General features: G+C 38.0%; 1 protein-coding gene and 1 pseudogene across 1 annotated transcript; one reads left to right on the top strand and one right to left on the bottom strand.

Annotated features, from left to right (window-relative positions):
* The first annotated feature begins 677 nt into the window (after positions 1-677).
* On the top strand, positions 678-3194 carry LOC114914119 (pyruvate dehydrogenase E1 component subunit alpha-3, chloroplastic-like; annotated as a pseudogene).
* A 6676-nt stretch (positions 3195-9870) lies between these two features.
* On the bottom strand, positions 9871-14209 carry LOC105044130 (uncharacterized). The gene is made up of 6 exons (XM_010921925.3): positions 13180-14209; positions 12931-13090; positions 12548-12730; positions 12371-12454; positions 10679-10760; positions 9871-10560 (listed from the first exon to the last, which is right to left on the bottom strand). Exons 1-6 carry the CDS (start codon positions 13488-13490, stop codon positions 10121-10123), a joined length of 1260 nt encoding a protein of 419 aa, XP_010920227.1. The 5' UTR covers positions 13491-14209; the 3' UTR covers positions 9871-10120.
* Positions 14210-21720: the final 7511 nt, after the last annotated feature.

Below are 21720 nucleotides of genomic sequence, written 5' to 3' on the forward strand. Positions count from 1 at the left end.
AAATACAAAATTGGGTTTGTTTGTTTGTTTGAGAATCAACTTGAATGCAAAAGAATTTGTAATTGCAAATAGAAATTGCTCTCGTTGAGTTGCTTGTAAATAATAAATGGAAACATATTTTGTTATCATTTAGTTGTAACACACACACACACACACACACACACCTCATATGATATAATAGGTGAATTAAAGTAGTCCAAACAATCCAAATTCATTTCTACAAACCTCATTTAGTAGCTTATTAATCTAGACAAAATAGATGTAACTGAGTACATAAATAAAAAAACGTATATGCAGATAATTTATCTATGTGCATGACTAAATATAAAATATTAATTGTACAAGGATATAATATAAAATGGTTCCCACTCAAATGATCCGGTGAAATTTTATTCCCCATTTCCCACCTTGTGGCCATTTAATATCCAGTCATTGGTTCTATACATAATAATTATAATTACATAGAAAACACGAAACATATGTAATTATCTAAAAATAAATATACACGTCTGCATAATATGTTCTATTTGTACAGGATAAGATATTAAATACTTACTGTATAAGAACTAGCATTAGATGTCAAGATATCCATGAAGATCTCATTATGTCTCTCACAAAATTTCAAAATGTTTTCTAGCATCACTGTTTCCTTAAGTATGGAAAGTCAAATAGCTGCCATGCTCTGCATGCGAGCTGTTGGGTTTGGGATGTGCCTTTGGCGCAAAAGAATGATTGATCTTCTTCCACCAAATAGAGTGCTCCGTACAGCTCTCAAAGTAATTTGAATTTTTTGAGACATCTACTACTGGATAGATCTTGAAATAATTACACAACCCAACGGTGGATACGTGGGAAAAAAAAGATGCATCGGTTTTCTTAAGCAAAATATACTATAATCAAGAAATTATTGGTTAGAACAATTTTATCATATGTATCTTCATCATTCAATAAGAAGCCATCATTTCATCTGTTAGGAGAATAAGTGCATTGTTATCCAAACTTGGTTGAATATTTTTAATATTTTTTTTATTAATTATGATTAGCTAGTAATAATTTTTATTATTTTGAATGAGAAAAAATTATTTTTTTGGATGATGCGATGACTCTTATTGGATGGTCTATTAAGATATATGTGAAGTTCTAATCAATAATTTCTCCAACATCTATATATGGCCCGTCCTGCATCATGTATCCTGTTCCCTCTATTGGTCGATATCATCGCTCCCTCATCGCAACATTGTGGTGGGATCTGGGGCCACATCTTTCGTGCGAAAGAAGATTCGCCTTCTTTCATGCAAATGATCATTGGATCTTCTACTCCTGTATTGTGATCATCCACCCCAAAGATTTCAAAGCAATCCAAATGGACAATGGCCCCACTTTCAATGATACTTTCTTACATTTGGATTGTATCCTTTGTGCATAGATTATGAACTATTTTATTTATCCATCTGCATAGATCTTCAACTGATCATTGCTCGATTCAATGATGGAATCACTCGAAGGAATGAGAAATTCTTGAATAGCCTTAATCTATCATGTGTACTATATACAAAGCTCATAAAAAAATACCACATCGGTATTTTGAATTTAAAAATTATATAATCATTTAATAGTCACTATTTAGTTTAGTAATCATTTCCATACATCATTGTTTAATTACTCAATATATCATTATATGCTATTATGATATTTTTTTATTAGCTTTGTCTACGGTACATACAATAGACCAAGTCTATCAAGAATTTTCACGAAGGAAGAGGACAATCTTTTGTGTGAAAGACACAATCCCGTACCACGGAGTGGTAGCTCAATTGGTACAAGCTTTAAATCCCATGCTCTCACGTCGATCCTAAATATCTAGGGTATAAGATGATGATTGGATCTTTGATGCTTGATTTTTACTGGGTTGACGTACTCATCTGACGTGGCCATAGCCCAAATGTGATCGGAAATAGATTTAGTGCGTCATTGGCTCCATATATCGAATATTCTCCAGCAAAATAGAGGCCTCATGGTTAGTCGCCTTCCCACCTCCAACCCCACGTCACTCTTTTTTTTTTTTTTTTTTAACAAAAAAAAAAAAAAAGGGACACAATCGCCGTCGCACTTCCCTTCCGTGCCTTGCAGGCATCTGCAGCAGCAGCCAACGGGCTGGCAGTCCACGACACCCCCTCTCACTCATTCTCTCCGCTCTCCCCTCCTTTTCTCTCCTCCCCCTCTCCTCTCCACTTTCTCGCGCCAGGAACCGAGACGCCGAGATGTACAACCTCGGCAAGATGTTCGGCTATGTCCACCTCTACATCGGCGAGGAGGCCGTGGCCGCCGGCTTCATCAAGCTTCTCACGCGGCGGGACGCCGTGGTCAGCACCTACCGCGACCACGTCCACGCCCTCCGCAAGGGCGTCCCCCCGGCCCTTGATGGCCGAGCTCTTCGGCTGGACCACCGGCCTTTGCCACGGCCAGGGCGGCTCCATGCACATGTTCTACCGTCCCTGCAACTTCCTCGGCGGCTTCGGCTTCATCGGAGAGGGCATTCCCATCACCACCGGCGCCGGTTTAATGCCAAGTATCGCCGTGAGGTACTCAAGGAATCGAGCCCCGAGGACCTCGACGTGGCCATCGTCTTCTTTGGCGATGGGACAGCAACATCGGCCAGTTCTTCAAGTGCTTGAACATGGCTCAACTCTGGAAGCTGCCCATTATTTTTTTTTGAGGTAGAATGAGGGGAGTACGCTGCTCCCTTCATTATATTTATTAGATTATAAGTCACAGTATAGGTAATGGTTGAAGAGTGATAAGAATTGAAAACAAAACAGGAAGCTGCCCCATTATTTTTGTCGTTGAAAACAATCGGTGGTCCCTCAAGATGTCGCACCTCCGAGCAGCACCGGAGCCGGAGATCTGGAAGAAAGGCCGGGCTTTCGGGATGCCGGGGGGCATGTGGATGGGATGGACGTGCTCAAGGTGAGGGGGTGGCGAAGGAGGCCATTGGCAGGGCCAGGAGGGGTGAAGGGCCCACGATTGTGCAGTGCGAGACGTACCGCTCAAGGGATCACACTCCATGTACGATAAGGATGAGGATGATCAAGGGACCATTGTGAGTTAATAATGTTACACATTTCTTCATTTTTCAATTCATGTTTCTTTCTTATTTGCTTCTTTTGATTTGCACCGTGAGTACGCTCTGATGATTTTCCTGCTTTGGTTTTCTGATATTCTTCCATTTGTTTTTGAGTTTGGATCCTCTAGTTTGCACATATAGTGATGTATCGTTGATAGCCAACACATTATTTATCTTGGAGACAATCGATCCCCATTGCAAGAATGGTTACTGTAGCAGCAGCTTGCGGAGATAAAAATAATGATGGGATAATCTTTCTCTCCATCTTCACGTTATACTTATTTTTTAATGGCTGTGTGTCTTAGAAATATAGAACCATAATATCCCAGGCTTTCATAGGTGGATATATATAAAATAGAGTGGAAATCTAGTGTAGCTAGTAATGTTAATGGTTTACACGCTATAGATCCATTAATCAAATCAGTCCTGCACCAATATTCACTATATATATTACATGACTAAGACAATAGAGTCAAAATAATAATATGATAACCGATAACGATGGACTTCTTAATCATTCATTCATATGACAACTTAGTTTGTATTTCATAATAAATCAAAATAAAAAATTAATACATGACCAATGAAATCCATCTTATAAAAATTTAGTATTTCATTTATCTGAGTTTTACTTGAGCTCCGATGCATCCATCTATCCATATTTCTATTTTCATAACAAATGATCAGTTCGATTTTAGACATCGGAGAGTGTGATGGCACTTTTATTAAACTGAGATATAGGGTTATTAAGGTGAATCAGATTGATCAATTATAGAAATTTTATCTTCTAATAACGATTATGTATATAGATGAAATCTTGTCTAATAATTGTATATCATCTACTTGGTGGTGCTCGACCAATTTTTTCGATCTTAAATCTGCCATCGACTCTTTGCCTAGATTCAAGTGGAGGTGCCTTATTAGTCTGTCAAATATATTTTATGCCATAGCTTCCATGTGATTTAATTTCAAAGAAGTTATCATGTATTTTCGGCCTTTACTTAGTTTAGCATCTGCCAACCCTAATGGTCAGTTTTGCTAGCAGTTCCATCGAGAAAATTATAAAATGGAAAAAATTTTTCTCGAAGGTTTGGAGATAACTTCGTGCTACACAATATGGGATCTCTTCCCCTTAATACCTACGGATCCTCTACTGTGCACCGCACACCGTGCGATGTACAGCACGCCCATCTATCACATGATGACAGCCACCACGATCCGCACACACCATCCATCGTGTTGTGCACCACATCATCGGTGCACAACAAAAATTCAGCTCGATCTTAAAAAAATAAGCACTTTCTAATTGGATGATATAATTATGTCTTGCACCATGCGCTAAGGATGGGAATTCGATTCTAAATGGTGATGGCCCTCAATTCAGTCTTAATAAACAAAGTCTTGTTCCGTGAGCTTTACTTCAATTTGTCGGGGTGAATGCTCCGGTCTAAGTGGAGAGGGATGGATATGGGTAAATGGTGGGGCTTAATTACTCCTGATCTCAAAGGAAAAAAAGGCACATTTATTTCATGGATGTGATATGGCTAGCAATTAAGAAGCTTCATAGCAGGTTGGCAAATTTGATGCAAGAATTTAGATGGAATAACCTTAAAATTAGCCATATTTATTTTATCATTATCACAACTATGATCTAATTCATATGCTAAAACATTGGTACAGTGCAGGATTTTGTATTTTATGGAAGAAGGCCCGGATATCTTGCTCATTGATGGTTGAAGAACCAAGAAATACAACCGGAGCTGTCACCCTAAAGTCTCGTATATCCTCACATATCTAAATCGTTGACACGGATATCACATGTGATCAACACCAATCACACTGAGCTGTGGCTTCCAGTACAGCTGCAATGATATCGACCACTTCTCTATTCACCTCCGTGGAAGTACCTCCACCACATCTCCCGTGTACGTGGACATGGTCTTCCCCACTCAATCATGAACTATGGAAGCATTTTCCATGCAAGACCTAATCTTTTGTGCTTTATACCAATCCATTTTTTCCACAGTTCTTTAGGTACGTTGATGTGTCTTTTGTGGGTGGGCTACCAACCCAAGATGCCAATATCCCCCACCACTTCTCAATGGAGATTTTTTCCCTCCACAGGGTTCGTACTAGCTAGGAGTATGTTGATTTGTTATAGCTCATTCTATAATGGACCGCTCAATCCATAAATCCAACAAAAAATTCAATTTAAATGTTCTACTGGATTACTTAAAAGAACCCTTATTAGGGTACTAACCCTTACAATGTCATATATATATATATTATATATATATATATATATATATATATAATATATATTATATATATATATATATATATATATAATAGTAGAGTTGTTAGATGCTAGTCCTTGAATTTTCATTTTGATAATAGTACAGCTACGTTGTTGGAGGACATTAATCCTTGCAATGTCCTACGGATAATATTAGGGTCGTACATTTGCTCGACATATGAAGACAGAAGTCCTGCAGCTTGTATGTTACTCCTCAGGCACTACCAAGTAATAGGCATGTTCAAATGCCGGGCGGCTCGTCCGGTCTGTGGGAACTCATCTTCAAATCCTGATGCAAACTTTTATCCTTCCCAAAAAGTACATAACTCAATTATTGATATTATCATCTCTAATAGATGAATTCCTCCTGCGGCCATAAGCAAGCTAATATTGAATTTTATTCAAAAATTATTATTAAAAATTCATTTTGAGAAAAAAGAAGATGATGGCTTCTAAAAAAAAAAAAAAATCATCTAACAAAATATAGAAACTGCGGGAGAAAATCATAATTTTTTTCTACCATCAAAAAACCCCAGTAGATATATGAGTGAATTGTTGAGCTAAGGTGGATGGGTGAATCAAAATCAAATTGAGCCTATAAAAAAATATTTTGAAAGACATGCTCATTTCTCGCCGATTAGATTTCATATAAATATAGACATCAACACCGTCTCATGCCTTTTGTTACCTGTCACATATTTTTGTTTAATCTTCTGAAGAAACTTATTCATGGATAACACAAGGATAACGTGAGCATTAGTAACAGAGGCCTATCTTCAAATCTAAGAAGACAATCATGTACTCCAAACGACATGGGAAATCAATTCTTCTGCACCTTGGCAAATATCACAATGATTTGGAATTTGTAGACCATGTTGATGTAAAAAACTATAACGTGAATGTCAATTCCAAGTAATTTTTTATAAAAATAAAGCAACTTCAGAATGGACAGAAATCTTTCATATTCAACTATGAATAGATGAAGCTTCTAGCACCACAAGCTTATAAAAACAGCAACTTTAATAGACAAAACTGAAGAAAGACCCTATCCTGATCTGTCCACAGTGTCACCATCAGGAATCGACATAAATAACATTCTATCTACCACATCATAAAAAAAAATATTGCATAAGAACATATTCCATTTTTGTTTACCTTCCTCTATGAAATATAAAATATCCATAGATCCTAAATAACATCAATGGAGACCTCATAACCAACAGATCACTTAAGTTTAGATAATATCAATGGAGCCAAAGAACGTAACTTCGGCCAAGTATAGGAACTATATTAAATCCGTACTGGATAAGGTAGGAAAGACTAAACTACGTACTTTGCTTTCATAAAGAAACATATTTAGTCAATAAAGTCTCATATCTCGCAACCAATGAAGAAATTCCGAAATGTTGAGGTCCAGCTCAATTGCGCTGTCATCCCTGAATGATCCGCGCACAAAATATTGATGCACAGCACGGATGATGGGTGGTCGAGTTGAACTCTCCAGACAGGTTACGAAGATTCCGAGCTGCTACTTTTGACTCGTAACAATTCATAGACTGGCAAGCTCTCTAGACTGCATTAAGATTCGCTTTTCATCAATACAATTGCACAGGGCAAACCAGGGGCGCATAAAATAGAGAATGGAAGATGTCTTCAAGACTAGAACCTGACGCAGTTTGTTTAACGTACGCAAACAAAGAATGCTTATTAACTAGGAGTTAAATACCCCACGGGAAACCTACTCGTCAGGACAAATTTGTCCGGAGAATAAGAGAAAGCTACATCTAATAACAACTGCCGTACAAGCTTCAAGTAGCAACAGCTGGTGCAGATCTGGATCTCTCCGTTTACAAAGCCATACGGATTGCAGGGCTCCACAGATCACAAAGCACGTCAAATTTCTGTTTTTTAGCAGGAAGGCCAACCGTAAACGATCCCTGACGTGGTTTCCTTTCCATGCAAGGGACAAAATAAGTCACAGGAAAAATACTATCGATGTGGCTAGCTGTGAGCACGACGACTCAATTAACAAGAGGCGCTCCACCGTTTAAGTTAATAATCTGTTGCGGGTGGAAGTCTATTATGCCAAAATGGTGAAAAAACCTATCCCTCTTTTTCCTTTTTATTTTGTACCCTCGTGTACGTCCCTCTGCGATGGTGTAGGGATGTAACAATCTGATCCAGAATAATAAGCTCATGATTTTGGTTTCAAAGAATACTTATATGTTCAAACATAGTTCAGATATAGCTTGTTTCTTTTTGGGTCGACGTGGCACCAGAAAAATTTCCTTACAAACATAAGCATTCACTATTCTTGAAAAGGGAGATGATTTAGCAGCACCATCTAATATGACATCTTGTTATGACTTTAAGCACTAACTCCATCATCTACATCCTCCTCCCTGTAATCAACTAATGATTTCGAGCATGGCCAACTCCCATGGTATAATGGATGGTGTATACAAAGCTTGGAAATGAATTCACTATTATATGACTAACCGGTGATTTCTAGCGATTTTGACTTCATACAAGCAAATTGCAGCTTGCAATCTATGATAAGTACATTGAACTATTCATTTGGCTGCAAACTCTCAAAATCTATGTCCAATAATGCAACTATTAGGGCGTGCTTTAAGATTGAGCTAATAGCATGTCATATGGACCTCCCACTTGAAGGCTTGTTATGACAAAATTGAGAAAAATCATATTGCGGCCTTTCCTTTCAGTTCTTAACCCTCGTGTCCTTTCCACGTGATGGCATGGGGATGTAAAAAAAGGAGACATATCAATTAACTTATTCCGACCTATGATAATAAGCTCTAGAAAATAAAAAGCTATCCGCTTCTTAAATAATTCTTATGTATCTTAATGTAAATTTATATTATTTTTCTCCATAAACAATCTTCTTATTTACGATTAATATCTTCTAGAGTATTTTTTTTTTTTGAGTGAACACATTTTTGTGAAAAAATGGAATATCTTATAGTAGTGCATCGTACCTATTTTTAGAGGATCCTATGGTTCTTCAAGAATCCCTTTATGCATTATATTCAACACCAAGGAAAAGCAATTCTAGTTTCATAGGAGACTAATCTTTTATGAAAAAAAAAAAAAAATATCATCTTATCAATTTCTAATGATATTATTTTCATTCTTGGTCTCAACTATACAAGATCCAAATAAATCAAATATCAATTTTTTTTTTCTAGGTCATCTTTCAAATATATTAATAAATTCTTTGGCAATAAGGAACCAAATAATAGAGAATTCATTTCTAATAGATATTATTATTAAAAAAAAATTGATACTAATCGAACAAAAAAAAATGACATCAAAGTCTCAATTATTCCCCTTATCGGATCATTGTTCAAAGCTAAATTTTATACCATAACGAAGCATCTTATTAATAAGTTGATTTGGACCAATTTATTATATTGTGATATTATTGATCGATTTAGTTAGATATGAAAAAATATTTTTTATTATCTTAGTGGATCCTTAAAAAATTAGAGTTTATATCGAATAAAATATATACTTTAACTTTGGTGTGCTAAAACTTTGACGCATAAACATAATAGTACTTTTACAAAGAGAATGTATTATTTCTTTGATCTTTAGAAGTATTCTTCACTGAAGAAAAACAAATTATTTCTTAGATCTTCTCTAACACAACCTCTTTTTCTTTACATAAATCACATAGAGAACATATTTGGATATTATCCGTATCAATGTCTTGATGAATCATTCATACCTGATTTAATGATGTGATTAGACTCATGAATAGCATAAAAATGATCTACAAATGACCAAGAGAGAATAAATCATATATTTTTATTTTAAAATGCTCATTAAAATATTATAATAGTCGAATCAATTGAGTAGCCAAAATTATTATACTTCCTTCCTAAGACATAAGTTTGATACCATACATAGGAAAAGTTGCAAGCAACAAAAAATGCAATCACGATTTTGAAAAGGATCTTTTTGCTCTAATCCAACAGAAAAATTATCTATTCCATATGACTAGTTCTATCTTTGTATCCCAGGCAACCCATAAAGGAAAAAAAAAAAAAACTCTATTTTTGTTCACTTACAAATTATTTGAGAGGATTTAGTCATAAAGATATATGTTTACCTATTGAGATTGATTGGTATTGATATATAAGATACATCGTCCCACCCACTAATAAACCTTTCATTTCCTATCAATTCTAGTTAACATGTGTACTTGGGAGCCGTCAATAATTAAATTAAACCAACATCGTCCTTTGATTACAATTTTAGAAAACTAGAAACTGACTTTATATTAGATGATCGATGTTTTGATAAATCCCATCTTACTAACTTCAACTACTACATTCATTATCACCTTCATATGGACCAGTTTCTCATTGCCTACTTTATGAAAGTATATCAACTGTGGCGCCAGTATTCCTGTTGCAGCTAGAAGTTTGTAGAGAATGGTTAGATTATAGAAAAAAGCGTATACATCGGGATTTCTTTTCCAATGAGAAATAATACAATCCCGTCGCTTTTGTCGGCAACTAATTTTATAGAATTAACAAAACTATTTATTGTGATCTCATTGTATAAGGCAGGCAGGCAGGCAGGCAGATGAAGCCTATAACACCCAACACATGGCTGGCAGAGATGCCTGAATGGATCCCTAATGCTTGCGCCATTTTTTCTTTGTTCCATTTTCACAATCTCCTCCCCGGTCTTGCAAACCTCCTGGCAACTCCAAAAATGACTGCCTTGGTCAACAGGCCATGGTCGAGACTACATGCTAGGGCCACAGCACCACCAATTACAAGGAACTTGGGTATGTTCTCTGTCCAATTTTTCTGTTTCTCTGCTTCTACCACTTCTGAGGTGGAACACGTGCTAACTTCCGATGTTCTTAGATCATCGGAATCGAACTTGGTGTTGATTTGTGCCATGAAGGCGCACCGTGATAGTGGCTCCTGAGACCTCCTGGCGATCTGGTAGGCTCGCAAGCCAGGTTCGATCCTTTTAACACAACCCCACATCCCCTGGCGGACACCCAGTTTCGCTATCTCCCATGGGATGCCCATATCCTCGTGATGGAACAGTAGCACCTCACAGGCAGTCAACTGACCATCCCCTCGACTTGACTCAACTGTTAACAAGCAACAAAGAGTGAATACGCTGGGGTTCGAAGGGCTCTAGAAAATTTTGAAAAGCAAATGACAATTCCATATATTTATGGAAGAAGGGGAACAGAATGGACATCAAACCTGCACGAATGCACCAGCTGGAGTAGTACAAGTCGACACGCCTGGGTTTTTTGCGTCTGGGTACAGAGGGGAATGGCACTCCCTGATACACAAGACTAGATGTTAGATATCTCTAAAGACAATAACAATAAAGAAGTTCAAAGGTATGTAGAATATGCGAATATAAAAGTGAGATCTAGTATCGCTAGAAGCAAATTCAAATGCCAAACATGCTCGATTCATGTTTATGCATTACATCATGTCGTTATTTTCATTTAAAAGGAAAGAACTTATGAAGCACTTTTGACAAAATGATGGTAATAGTCTCTAGCGGCGTCCAGTGCAAATGAATATGCAATTTTCGGCACCACCTCTAACACATCAAAAAAATAAGAGGGAAGAAAAAAAGCATATGGTTGGAGTAGCATCGAAAGGTATACCAGCCAGACAATACTAGAACTTAAATAAAAAGATTCTGTTAACTTTAATTATCAGACAAGAAGTGAGCCTGAGAAACATGTCTCTACCTAAATTTAAGAGTTTTAAGCAGCAGATTAAAAACACAAGGCTAGATTAATGCAGTGTAACTCAGAGAGCAGAAAGCAACTTGAATTTCCTGTTAAACAAATGGATAAGGTGAGAAGGGAATCCAGACATGATTATGAAGGATTAAGAGATAATTTTATAGTAATAGAGAAAAGAAGATGTACAGAAGGCATGCAGATTTATGTCCATTTAAGCAAGATTTGAAATTATTGACACCAAAAAAACCCAAAAAAAAAAAAAAGGGATCATGCTGATAAAAAAGAGTAACACAGCTGATCGAGAAGGCTCAGTTGGAAGTATTCTTGATCATGGAATAATTTTTTTAATCATAACAACCCAAATCTAACACATGCTAAAAAGAAAACTTTTCTCTGACAATGTTAGTTCTCTCCATAGTCAATACAAACAATGAAATAAGCACAGGGAAGCCAAACAGAACCCAGTGATTCAAATTCTTGGCGTTCAATGTTTATTTAGCCAACCATTGAGTACCGAATAAATTAAACCACTGAAGTTCACATTTTTGCAGTTTGTGGTAACCTGACTAGGATCTGCTAGAAGTGAAAGCGGTTGCTTTAGTGCACTCAGCACCCTAGAGGAAAAGTCAATCTCAATAGAACAAGTTTCAGGAAAGTAAGCAAATAATTCAATGGTTGAACTGTAGACTATAGAAGATTTTTTATTAGAAAAAAGAGGCACCCTTCATCTGGGTACACAGTTAGAAACCTTATGGAAATTAGAATCTGCTTTATTTGTTACACAATTTAATTTTACATTATGGTGTGCAACCCTCCAATACTTTTCCAACATTACAATGAGTTTGTATTAGAGAGTAGAAACAGACGTTTAATCCAGCAAACAGCAATCATCTTACAGGCAAAACCTATTAGGCAACAAGCCAGAATCCAACACAATCGTAAGAATGAAAATATGTATTGTTGGTAAAAAAGATTCAATTGTCAGTCAATGGCTATCCATAATCTTCATCTAGCTGGAAGAAACAGAGAGGAACCTATAAGTCAGACTTATGAACACGGAGTTGTACATATAGTTCATATCGTCTTTCAAGAGGTGAAATCTGAAGAAAAGACTAAGGCATCTGAACGTGATGAATTTATAGAAAGCAACTAAAGCAGATACACTTCTACTATCCATTTTCCTCCTCACCTTTGTCACACAGTAATATGTTCTTCCCGATTCCCATATCCGACGGCCAATGATATACTCTCTATCACTGCAGAAAAAGGGAAACTGCCAAGCAGGAGAAAGAACAAAAAACATTAGCAAACACAAAAGCAGCCCAGATTCATAACATTTAAAGAAGTCCCATGAAAAAGCTCACACCTTTCGAATCCACTGAACTACCATCGTCCCTGTGGTTGGACATTCCTTTAGTGTCTCATGGTGAAGGAGCATGTTGTCCCACCCATTCTTCATCCGGAACTCATCATCCCAGAAGAAGTCCCTCACAATTTCTGGTGTTGCATCCTCGAAGACAGTTCTACTGCGATACTGCGGAGGACCCGTCTACCATGAACAAACACTAAGCTGAGCCAACTGAACAAATGCTTACATACTAGAAACAACAGCATATCTAGAATTCAATTCATAACCCCTATGCCGACTTCTACCATAGAAAAATCTAAACAACTTAACTGCACCAGCGTAAGATTACACAAACTTAAAGCAGAAGCAGACAATTATCACTCCCAATTGAAGCTGCATACCTCGGGATCTCTTCGCCATGCTTGGTAACTCATGGTCGGCAAGGTCCGGTCCATCAATTTGTGCCACACGGGCCCCCCATCAGTCTCCTCGACAAGCTTGGATAGGTGCTCCAAATCCTCCCCCGTGACCGCCAATTTCTCACTTTCCACGTCTGGAGAACTGGATAATCCACAAATATCAAACAACTTAAAGCGAATCCAAACCCATGAGTACGGAATTAGATCAAAACCCTCGACCAAACGACTTACCTCACGGCGACCATCTTGTCCACCTTTCCGGAACACTCGTCGAAGACCGAGCAACTGATGCTACCTGGTGGTTGAGCCTCTAAAGAATTGACTCTCGATGTCTCCGAAGGGGGCACACGGCGACCACCCAGAATAGCCTCCCCCACGCCTACGAGACCCGCCGCCCATCTCGGCCTCCACGCCCACCCCACAAAAAGCCCTACAAGAACCGCGATCCAGAGCGGGGCGGCGAACAAGGCGAGCTCGGTGACCACGTCGCCGATGGTGGGCTTCCTCAAGATCTCAATCAGCGCATCCAGAATCAATGCCATCTATGTCTCTATATCTATCTATCTATCTACCAGGAATTGATAAGCCAAGAAAATAAACAGCTGCAAGAACCCAACGAGATCAATCCTCGGCTGGTTCGGAATCGCACGGCAGCAGAGCTTCGGAACGATTCGAGGGTTTCCACCGTTCAATCCGCCCGTTTTGTACCCAGAGAGAGAAAAAAATATCACTATCCCAAAAAATAAATTACAAGGAAAAAGGAAAACGGTTGTGGAGGATGAAGGCGGAGGAATAGAGAAAGCGAGAGGAGGATAGAAGACAAAGTGGGCTGGCAGTATCTAAGAGCGGTGGAGAGTTCGGATAAGGATTTGAAGAAAGAGGTGGTGAGGCGTCTTATTGGATTTCCGTAGGGACACGCTTTCTCCCCTTCTTCCTCTCTCTCTCTATCTCACTCACTATATTTGGCAGAGGAATAGAGAGGATAAGAGAGAAGAAAGAGAAACCCTAGAGAAGAGAAAAGACTAGATATATAATCAGGTAACAACTTAGAATAAAAAAAGATCAGAGACAGAGCCCTAAAACGAAATCAAAAATAAAATTAAACACCACCACAGCAACAGCAAAACCTGTCGGATTTAGAAAGGGCGTTGGCAGACGAAATCTCTCAATATGTTGGATGCGAACGAAACAGACGGTGAAGGGTACGTACGTCTGGTTCTTGGCTTGGAAGAGGGGAATGGAAGAGGAGCGGAAAGAAGAGAATCTTAGACAGGAGGGATCGAGGGGCTCCGAGATATATTTCTACCGCTTTCTCGTGTTTCACGCTCGCTGACTGGGGAAGCAGCGGGCGGGGTGCGAGTGCGCGTGCCCCCATCTTTTTCGCATTGATGTGGTACTGACCGTTCGTATAAAAATGGACGGCATGGATTGGTTTGATCGGGGGGTGGATTGGTGTGTACCAGATACACGCTTTGATGGCCGGTGGAAGAGACCGTGGACGGAGGGAGCGACGAAGTCTAAGTTGGACCTCGGTGTATAATAGTCTATATGAAAGCGGTTGAGTAACCGACGGACTTTGGCTGCAACAATGACGTCGGAGGTAAATCTAAGGGATTGTTTAATGGTAGACTGAGAACGAGGAAAAATATGGAACGGAATGGTATTAATTGGACATGGAGCCGTGGAGCTGATGCATTCTTTGAAGGGATTAATTAGATTCAGATGACTTTAGATTTTTTTTTTTTTTTTTTCCTTTTTCTGGTGGAGGTTTCCATGTCACCTTGGAAAGCATATCCCTTGTCGGCATTGGGTGATATTCGTTGCTTCTTTGTGGGAGATCTGGACACAGGATTCTTTAACACAAAATCATTAAGATATTTTGATAACGAAAGAAGCTTAATGCCGTAGACTAAAGCAGTGAACAGGAAATAAATAAAATTTATCAAAACTAAAGGGAGACTGAGATCCACGGTATGGACACCTACGGACGTGTTCATGGACGGAAAACCAATGTCACGTTTAGCTATATTCTTTCACAAAGGTTGCTTCTTTTCCACTTGCATTAGGGAATGGTTGAATTCGAGTATCTAACTCCATTTATTGTTTTAGTTGTACCATTTCTTTGCACTAGTTGGAGCTTTGGGTTTTTTTATTTTTCTGTTGACGGAAAATTTAAAAAGCTCAGGATTTGAACCTGGCATGAATCGAACACGCAACTTAATAGTTTTTCTCTCCGATATCAAGTATTTGAACAGGCTTGGAAAACTAATAAATTAGGCTTGAAGCCGGGTCTCTTGGGTGAGAAACCCTATCTTAACTACCAACTAGACTACAATAGGGATCCATTGGAACTTTGGTCAGTCTTGCTCTATTTTGAAGAAAGTCATAAGTTCGAGCGGCATTATGCATGGTTCTTTGGTCTAGAAAGAAATGGATAAAGCTTGTATATACGAGAATTATTCTATATACTGCATGCATCACATAGATATACACACTATATATCACAATTGCTCATTTCTATAGTGATACACAGAGATGAATGCTGGATGAGTAGTGTCTATAGAAATAATTGGCTATGACTGGCTGCATATATGGATGAAATGCTGGTAGTAAAGGGAGTAATTCCTTTGCATTCATTTCAAATGGGGCTTATAAATGCGATAAATGATGAGCAATGCTCCGTAGGAAGGGTGCAATCTCAAATTAAAAAACACCACCATGAGAAGGTGAAATTAAGTGGAAGCTATTGGATGATATAATTATAAATGTATATGGGTTAAATTTGTTTCAAATTCAGGTTTAGAACTCATGTTTAAATATAATATCTTGGTAGAAAAATTAATCAAGTCATTAGTTTTATATGTTAAATGTTCAAGGACCACAATGAGGCATTTTATAGCAATACTTAATATGCTCCAATTTCTCATGATTTTTCAAATATTTTTAAGGACAGAAGCAGATTATGTAGTTTTGTGTCAAAATTTTGGATTATTGAGTTAATATTTCTAAAATCAATGATGAATATTGAAACCAAAGTCTGTACTATTGGTCAAAACTTACAAGAACAAGAGTGACTAGAAATAATAATAATAAAAAAGAAATATATATGTTTTAGAGATTCTTAAATTTTAATTGTTGATCATCATAATTATGTCTAACATCTTCAAACACGTGTAAATAAAAATTTAATTAATTTAGACACTTCTAAACATTTGTTCATATCATACTACTGGAAAATGCCAACTTTATATTAGACATTTTAAAATAAAAGATTTTTAGTTCATAGATAATCCACATATTAAAAAATATGATTACTTTGGCATCATACTACTGAAAATGCCAACTTTATATTAGACATTTTAAAATAAATAATTTTTTAGTTCACAGATAATCCACATACTAAAAAATATGATCAGAGTTTGAACCTTCAACTGGAATTGATTTTGCATCGTTTACTCTATTGAGAATGTGAATGATTCATCTTTGGTTGGATAACAAACAAAGGCTTGCAAATATAGTACAAAATCGCTTAAATTTAGCATGGAATTATCCTATCCACATGTTTTTTTCGATCTTGCAGCACGTCTCTTGCTCATTGAAGAACCAAAAGAAACACGAACACTCCAAGCAGAGCTTATTGCTTTTCCCAAAATGTTGTATTCTGCAAAGGAGGTGGGCACGTGCAGATCGCTCTCACTCGAAGTCTCATATATCCTCGCATATCTAAATCAGTGATACAGACATCACATGTGATCAATACCAATCACATTGAATTCAAGGTGCATGCTCTCAAAGCACCAATGATTGATCCATATTTCTATTCAGCTTTCATCTTTGTTGTGGTCAAAGGCTCATAACTCGGATGGATTAGTTTCTACTTCCACATATGACATAAGGACTCATAGTTTTATTCTTTTAAAGATATCTCATGGAGAATAAAAAGTTCCATCTTATATCAACCAAAGTTTCTTTTGATTCATAATCGATGGAGGACTAATGATACTATCTCTCCTACATCATAATATAGCCCCACATGGCCCTTTCTTTTGCACCAATGCTGTAGTTAAGGACTCATGACTTAGATAAATTAGTCTTCTCTCCCATGTACATGAGGTATTCTATGCTGTAGCCTCTGACCGCTATGGCACAGCACTTCATGGTTTTATCCTTTGAAAGATATCTCGTGAAGAAGAGAAAGTCCCATCCCATATAAGTCAAAGTTTCTCTTGACTCACAACTAATGTGAAACTAATGATGTCCTTCCTCCCACAGTACCATAATGATCTCTATTTATCTCAGCTATTCTATGCCGAAATACCTTTGATACATATCCCATGCACGTGTAGATGTCTTACACATTCACTCATACACCATCCCATGTCAAATGTTTTGAATTGGAACGGTCCAAAGTGCTAGGTCCCCACAGCTAACGTGACCAACTAAAACAAGGCTATGACAATGGCGAGTTTGAGCTAATCCAAAGAGTGTCAACATCGTGCAACACAAGAACTCATCCCATCCCCTCTCATGCTCGTGACTTTTATGCAAGACAGCAAGAAGGTCTAAAAATTATTCAGCATTCAAAGGGTACGGACCACGGGAGAAGTCGTGGGTCGGTCGGACCCGGCCTTCAAAGCTACAAAGGCAGCAGAAATTTTGGAAGAAGAGGTGCAACGTTTTTGAAATGGAATCACGGGCGGGAGCGGTCCAGCGAGGGTCAGACAAAGCAGCGGGCGGTTTCATGGAAGGAGACGCACGGGCGCGGGCGTTGGGTCGAGGACGCGGACGGACGCCCCCAAACACCTGCGCGTGGCGCGCACCGCGTCGCCCGTCATGAGATTTGACCTCAATCTTGGTTAATTTGATGTGAAAAGGTTGCCATGGATTGCCAAAGTGGTTCGGAGAGGAGAAGTAACGTGGTCTGTTGGCGACTTAGTAGGTTTGGCAAATGGAAAAAGTTGTGCAAGCGCAGAATGGCACAGGAGTTCAACATGCTCAAAATAGGCATTTTAAACACTATTAAGAATGCTCGGTTTGGATTGTTGCTGATAGGCCGGCTAGTGTCCACGTAGATCATGATAATCTCTGTACTATTTTACCTTTAAAAATGGGGGGGGGGGGGACAATCTCTGTACTATAGAGTTGTCAGTTGAACTGTTTGCCAATTGATATAGCCAGTCATTATTCCCCAGCCTTTGTGGAATTTTACGCTGCATTGGCAATCCCAGCTTGCTCTTCTACTGTTGGATTGTGCCCTAAAGTACTAAAACACATAAACAAGGAAATACACCAGGAAAGACTTCACATGAACCACCTCAGCATGCTTTGTTCTTTCACGTTGAATAAGATTTTATACTCCCCCACCCCAAACCCCCACAAAAAGAAAAAAAAAAAAAAAGAAAAGAAAAAAGAAAGATTATATATAGCATCAATTACCATGTTGCTATCATTATGAAGGTTCATCAGCCTTTGCAACAGAAAACCCAATTCCGAAGAAGCTTACTTGCCCCATGCATTGTAGCTCTATACTTGGGTTCTACGCATGACCTAGCCATAATTGATTGTTTCTTACACGTCACAATTGACTGTTTCAATAACACATCCTACCAAGTCTGCATTAGTATATGCTTCAATTTTTAAATGCCCATGATTAGCAAAGAGTAAGTCCCTACAAGGTAAAGACTTAAGATAATTGTATAGGTAACCAGGATGAGTGAGAGACAAATTGATCAACTTCCCAACTAGTCTTAAAGCATGCCAACCTTTTAAAGGATTTCCCCCTTGACAACCTAATCTACATGTTTGCTCAAGTAGGTCGAGCATATTATTGGAAGTATAAAATTCTCCTTCTGATCAAGCAACTTCTATATCTAGGAAGTATTTTAAGGAGCCTAGAATTTTAATCTTAAACTCTCTTAGAATAAGTGCTTTTAGCTTGTAAGCCTCACTTGGATAAGTCATAGTAATATTATCTCCAAGGAAGACAGTAATGTTTGATCCATCCTTTTTTGGAAAAATCGTATGATCAGCTTGACACTGGTTATATTCAACCCTTCTTATTGCAGTGACTGCACCACCAAACTTCTCAAACCAAACCTTGGGTGACTGCTTTAACATATAAATAGCCAATTTATAATTGGCATCCTTCCCTTCCAATCCTGCCACCTAAAACCTAGATGAGCTTCCATGCACACTTTTCTGGAACATGTCTATACAAAGAAGCACCTTTTACATCCAGCTGATGGAAGGCTACTCTACATCCTCTGTTTGTATGCCAAGCTTTCTAGCATGGCCATTGGCAGGATCTTCATCAAGACAAGACCCCCGTTCCCTCATTTCCGTCAAGTTTACCAGCCTCCCAATCAAATTAGATTCACCTAATAGTCATGGTGTCTATATGGCTGAAGCAGAGCTGATCGTGTCCTTGACGCCCCATACAGCCCGTCTAGCCGACCCAAAATTGGCAGACTTGGACACTAAAAATAGGCGTGGGACAGGCCTAGGCAAAATAATATGTCCAAATTAAATATCTTGTGGGCCTGAGAATATTAAAAATTGGCCTGACTCGATATATGATAATTATATATATTTAATGTTGTATGTTTATTATATTAACTGAGTATATATTTATAATAATAAATATTTTATATTATGGGTGTGCTTGATTAGGGGAGTGGAGGTCTGAAATCGGAATGAGAATGGGTGACTTCCATTTCAACCGTTTGGTTGGGAAGAATCCATTCTGATTCCAATTCTAAAATAGAATAGGAATAGTCTAATCTACATAGAATTCAATCTTTACTCTACTTTATGATTCAAATTTTCATTTTAATTTTAATTTTAATTTTAATTCTGGTCATGAATCAAGTATTTTAAAAGATTTGACATTCCGATTCTGACTTTAAGCTATTTTAATTTTCATTCTGATTTTACTAACGAATCAAGCACCTTCTATATGTTAATTAATATATCAATATTGGGTCTCTTGGGCGAGACTGGAGTTGATATTTGAACCGGGCTTGGATGAAAAATAGAGATCCGCTGTCCGGGCTCAGTTGGACTTAGATATAAATGCGAGGCTAAATTTTTACTGTGGAGTCTGGTCCAAATCTGAGCCGGCCCGATGTTTGACCAGCTCTAGGCTGAAGCTATTTTGACCCTTCACCATTCAGAGGGAGAAGTTTGTAGTCAGCATTCAATCAACGCGACGTTCGAAGGGTTAATTTGACCTCCATGAAACGATCAAAACTTGGTCTCCTTCCAAGTTCCGACACTAGGAATTAAGAAAAGCCGCCCTCCATCTGAACTCCAAGACACGTTTTCATCCCTCACTCTCTCACCAAAAGCAAAAGCATCCATGGCCAAAAAAAAAAAGGGAAAATGTTCTGTACTCGTAGAATGGTAAGGAGTTGAGTATGAAATCTTTGAGGATAACATGCTCAAAATAGGCATTTTAACACCATAAGAATGCTATGTTTGGATTGCTGCTGATGGTCCCGCTAGCATCCACATGGATCGTGACAACCTCTGTACCATTTATCTCAGAAGAAAAGAAGAAAAAAAAAAAAAAAACAATCACTGTACTATACTTTTGTCGGTTGAAGTGTTTGTTAATCCCACCTTGCTCTGCTACCATTGGATCATGGTCTAAACTACTAAAACATGTAAATAGGGGCTCATAAATATATGTCTAAACTAAATATTTTAGAAGATGCTTGGTTGGAGAAAATAAAGGTCTAAAATCGGAATAGAAATGAATAATTTTTATTTCAATCATTTGGTTGGAAGGAGTCCCATTCTGATTCAGATTTCATGATAGAATAAAAATGATCCGATCTACATAGAACTCAATCCCTACTCTCCTCTATAAATTCAAATTTCTATTTTGATTTCAATTTTGATTTCGATTGTGAATCAAGTGTTTCGAGAGATTTGATCATTTCAATTCTGATTTCGATCGTAAACTAAACGCTCCCTTGGTGTAAATCAATGACAAACTAGGAAATACGTCAGGAAAGGCTTTATATGAATCACCTCAGCATGTTTTGTTCCACCATGTTGAATAAGATTATGTACTTAAACACCACCCCCAACCAAAAAACAAAAGATTATGTACGACATTAATTACCGCCTTGTTGTCATTATGAAGGTTCATCAGCCTTTGCACTAGAAAATCCAATTCTAAATAATCTCACATGCCCCCTGCATTGTAGCTCTACACTCGGCTTCTACTCTTGGCCTAGCCACAATTGATTGTTTCTCACTTCTCGGTGCACCAAATTATCCCCAACAAATGTACAGTCGCCTGATGTAGACTTCCTTTCGATACCACATCCTACCAAATCTGCATTAATACATGCTTCAACTTTTAATGCCCAGTTTAGCAAGGAGTTAAGTCTCTACAGGGTAAAGACTTGAGATAATGGATAGGTAATCAGGGAGTTAGAGACACTGATCAACTTTCCAACTGGTCTCTGAAATATGCCAACAACTTTTAAAGGATTTCCTCCTTGATCATTCTACTTTTGGTTCAGATTGATCGATGTTTCAGCAGCTTGACGGCCTCATCTACATGTTTGCTCAAATAGGTTTTGAGATATAAAATTCTCCTTCTGATCGAGAAACTTCTATATCTAGGAAATATTTTAAGGAGCCCCAATCTTTAATCTCAAACTCTTTTAGAATAAGTGCTTTTAGCTTGTAAGCTTCTCTCGGATAATTTACAGTAATAACATCACTAACATAGACCAGGAGAACAGTAATGTTTGACCG

Source organism: Elaeis guineensis, chromosome 4 (genome assembly GCF_000442705.2).
Source record: "Elaeis guineensis isolate ETL-2024a chromosome 4, EG11, whole genome shotgun sequence".
Classification (NCBI taxonomy): Eukaryota; Viridiplantae; Streptophyta; class Magnoliopsida; order Arecales; family Arecaceae; genus Elaeis; species Elaeis guineensis.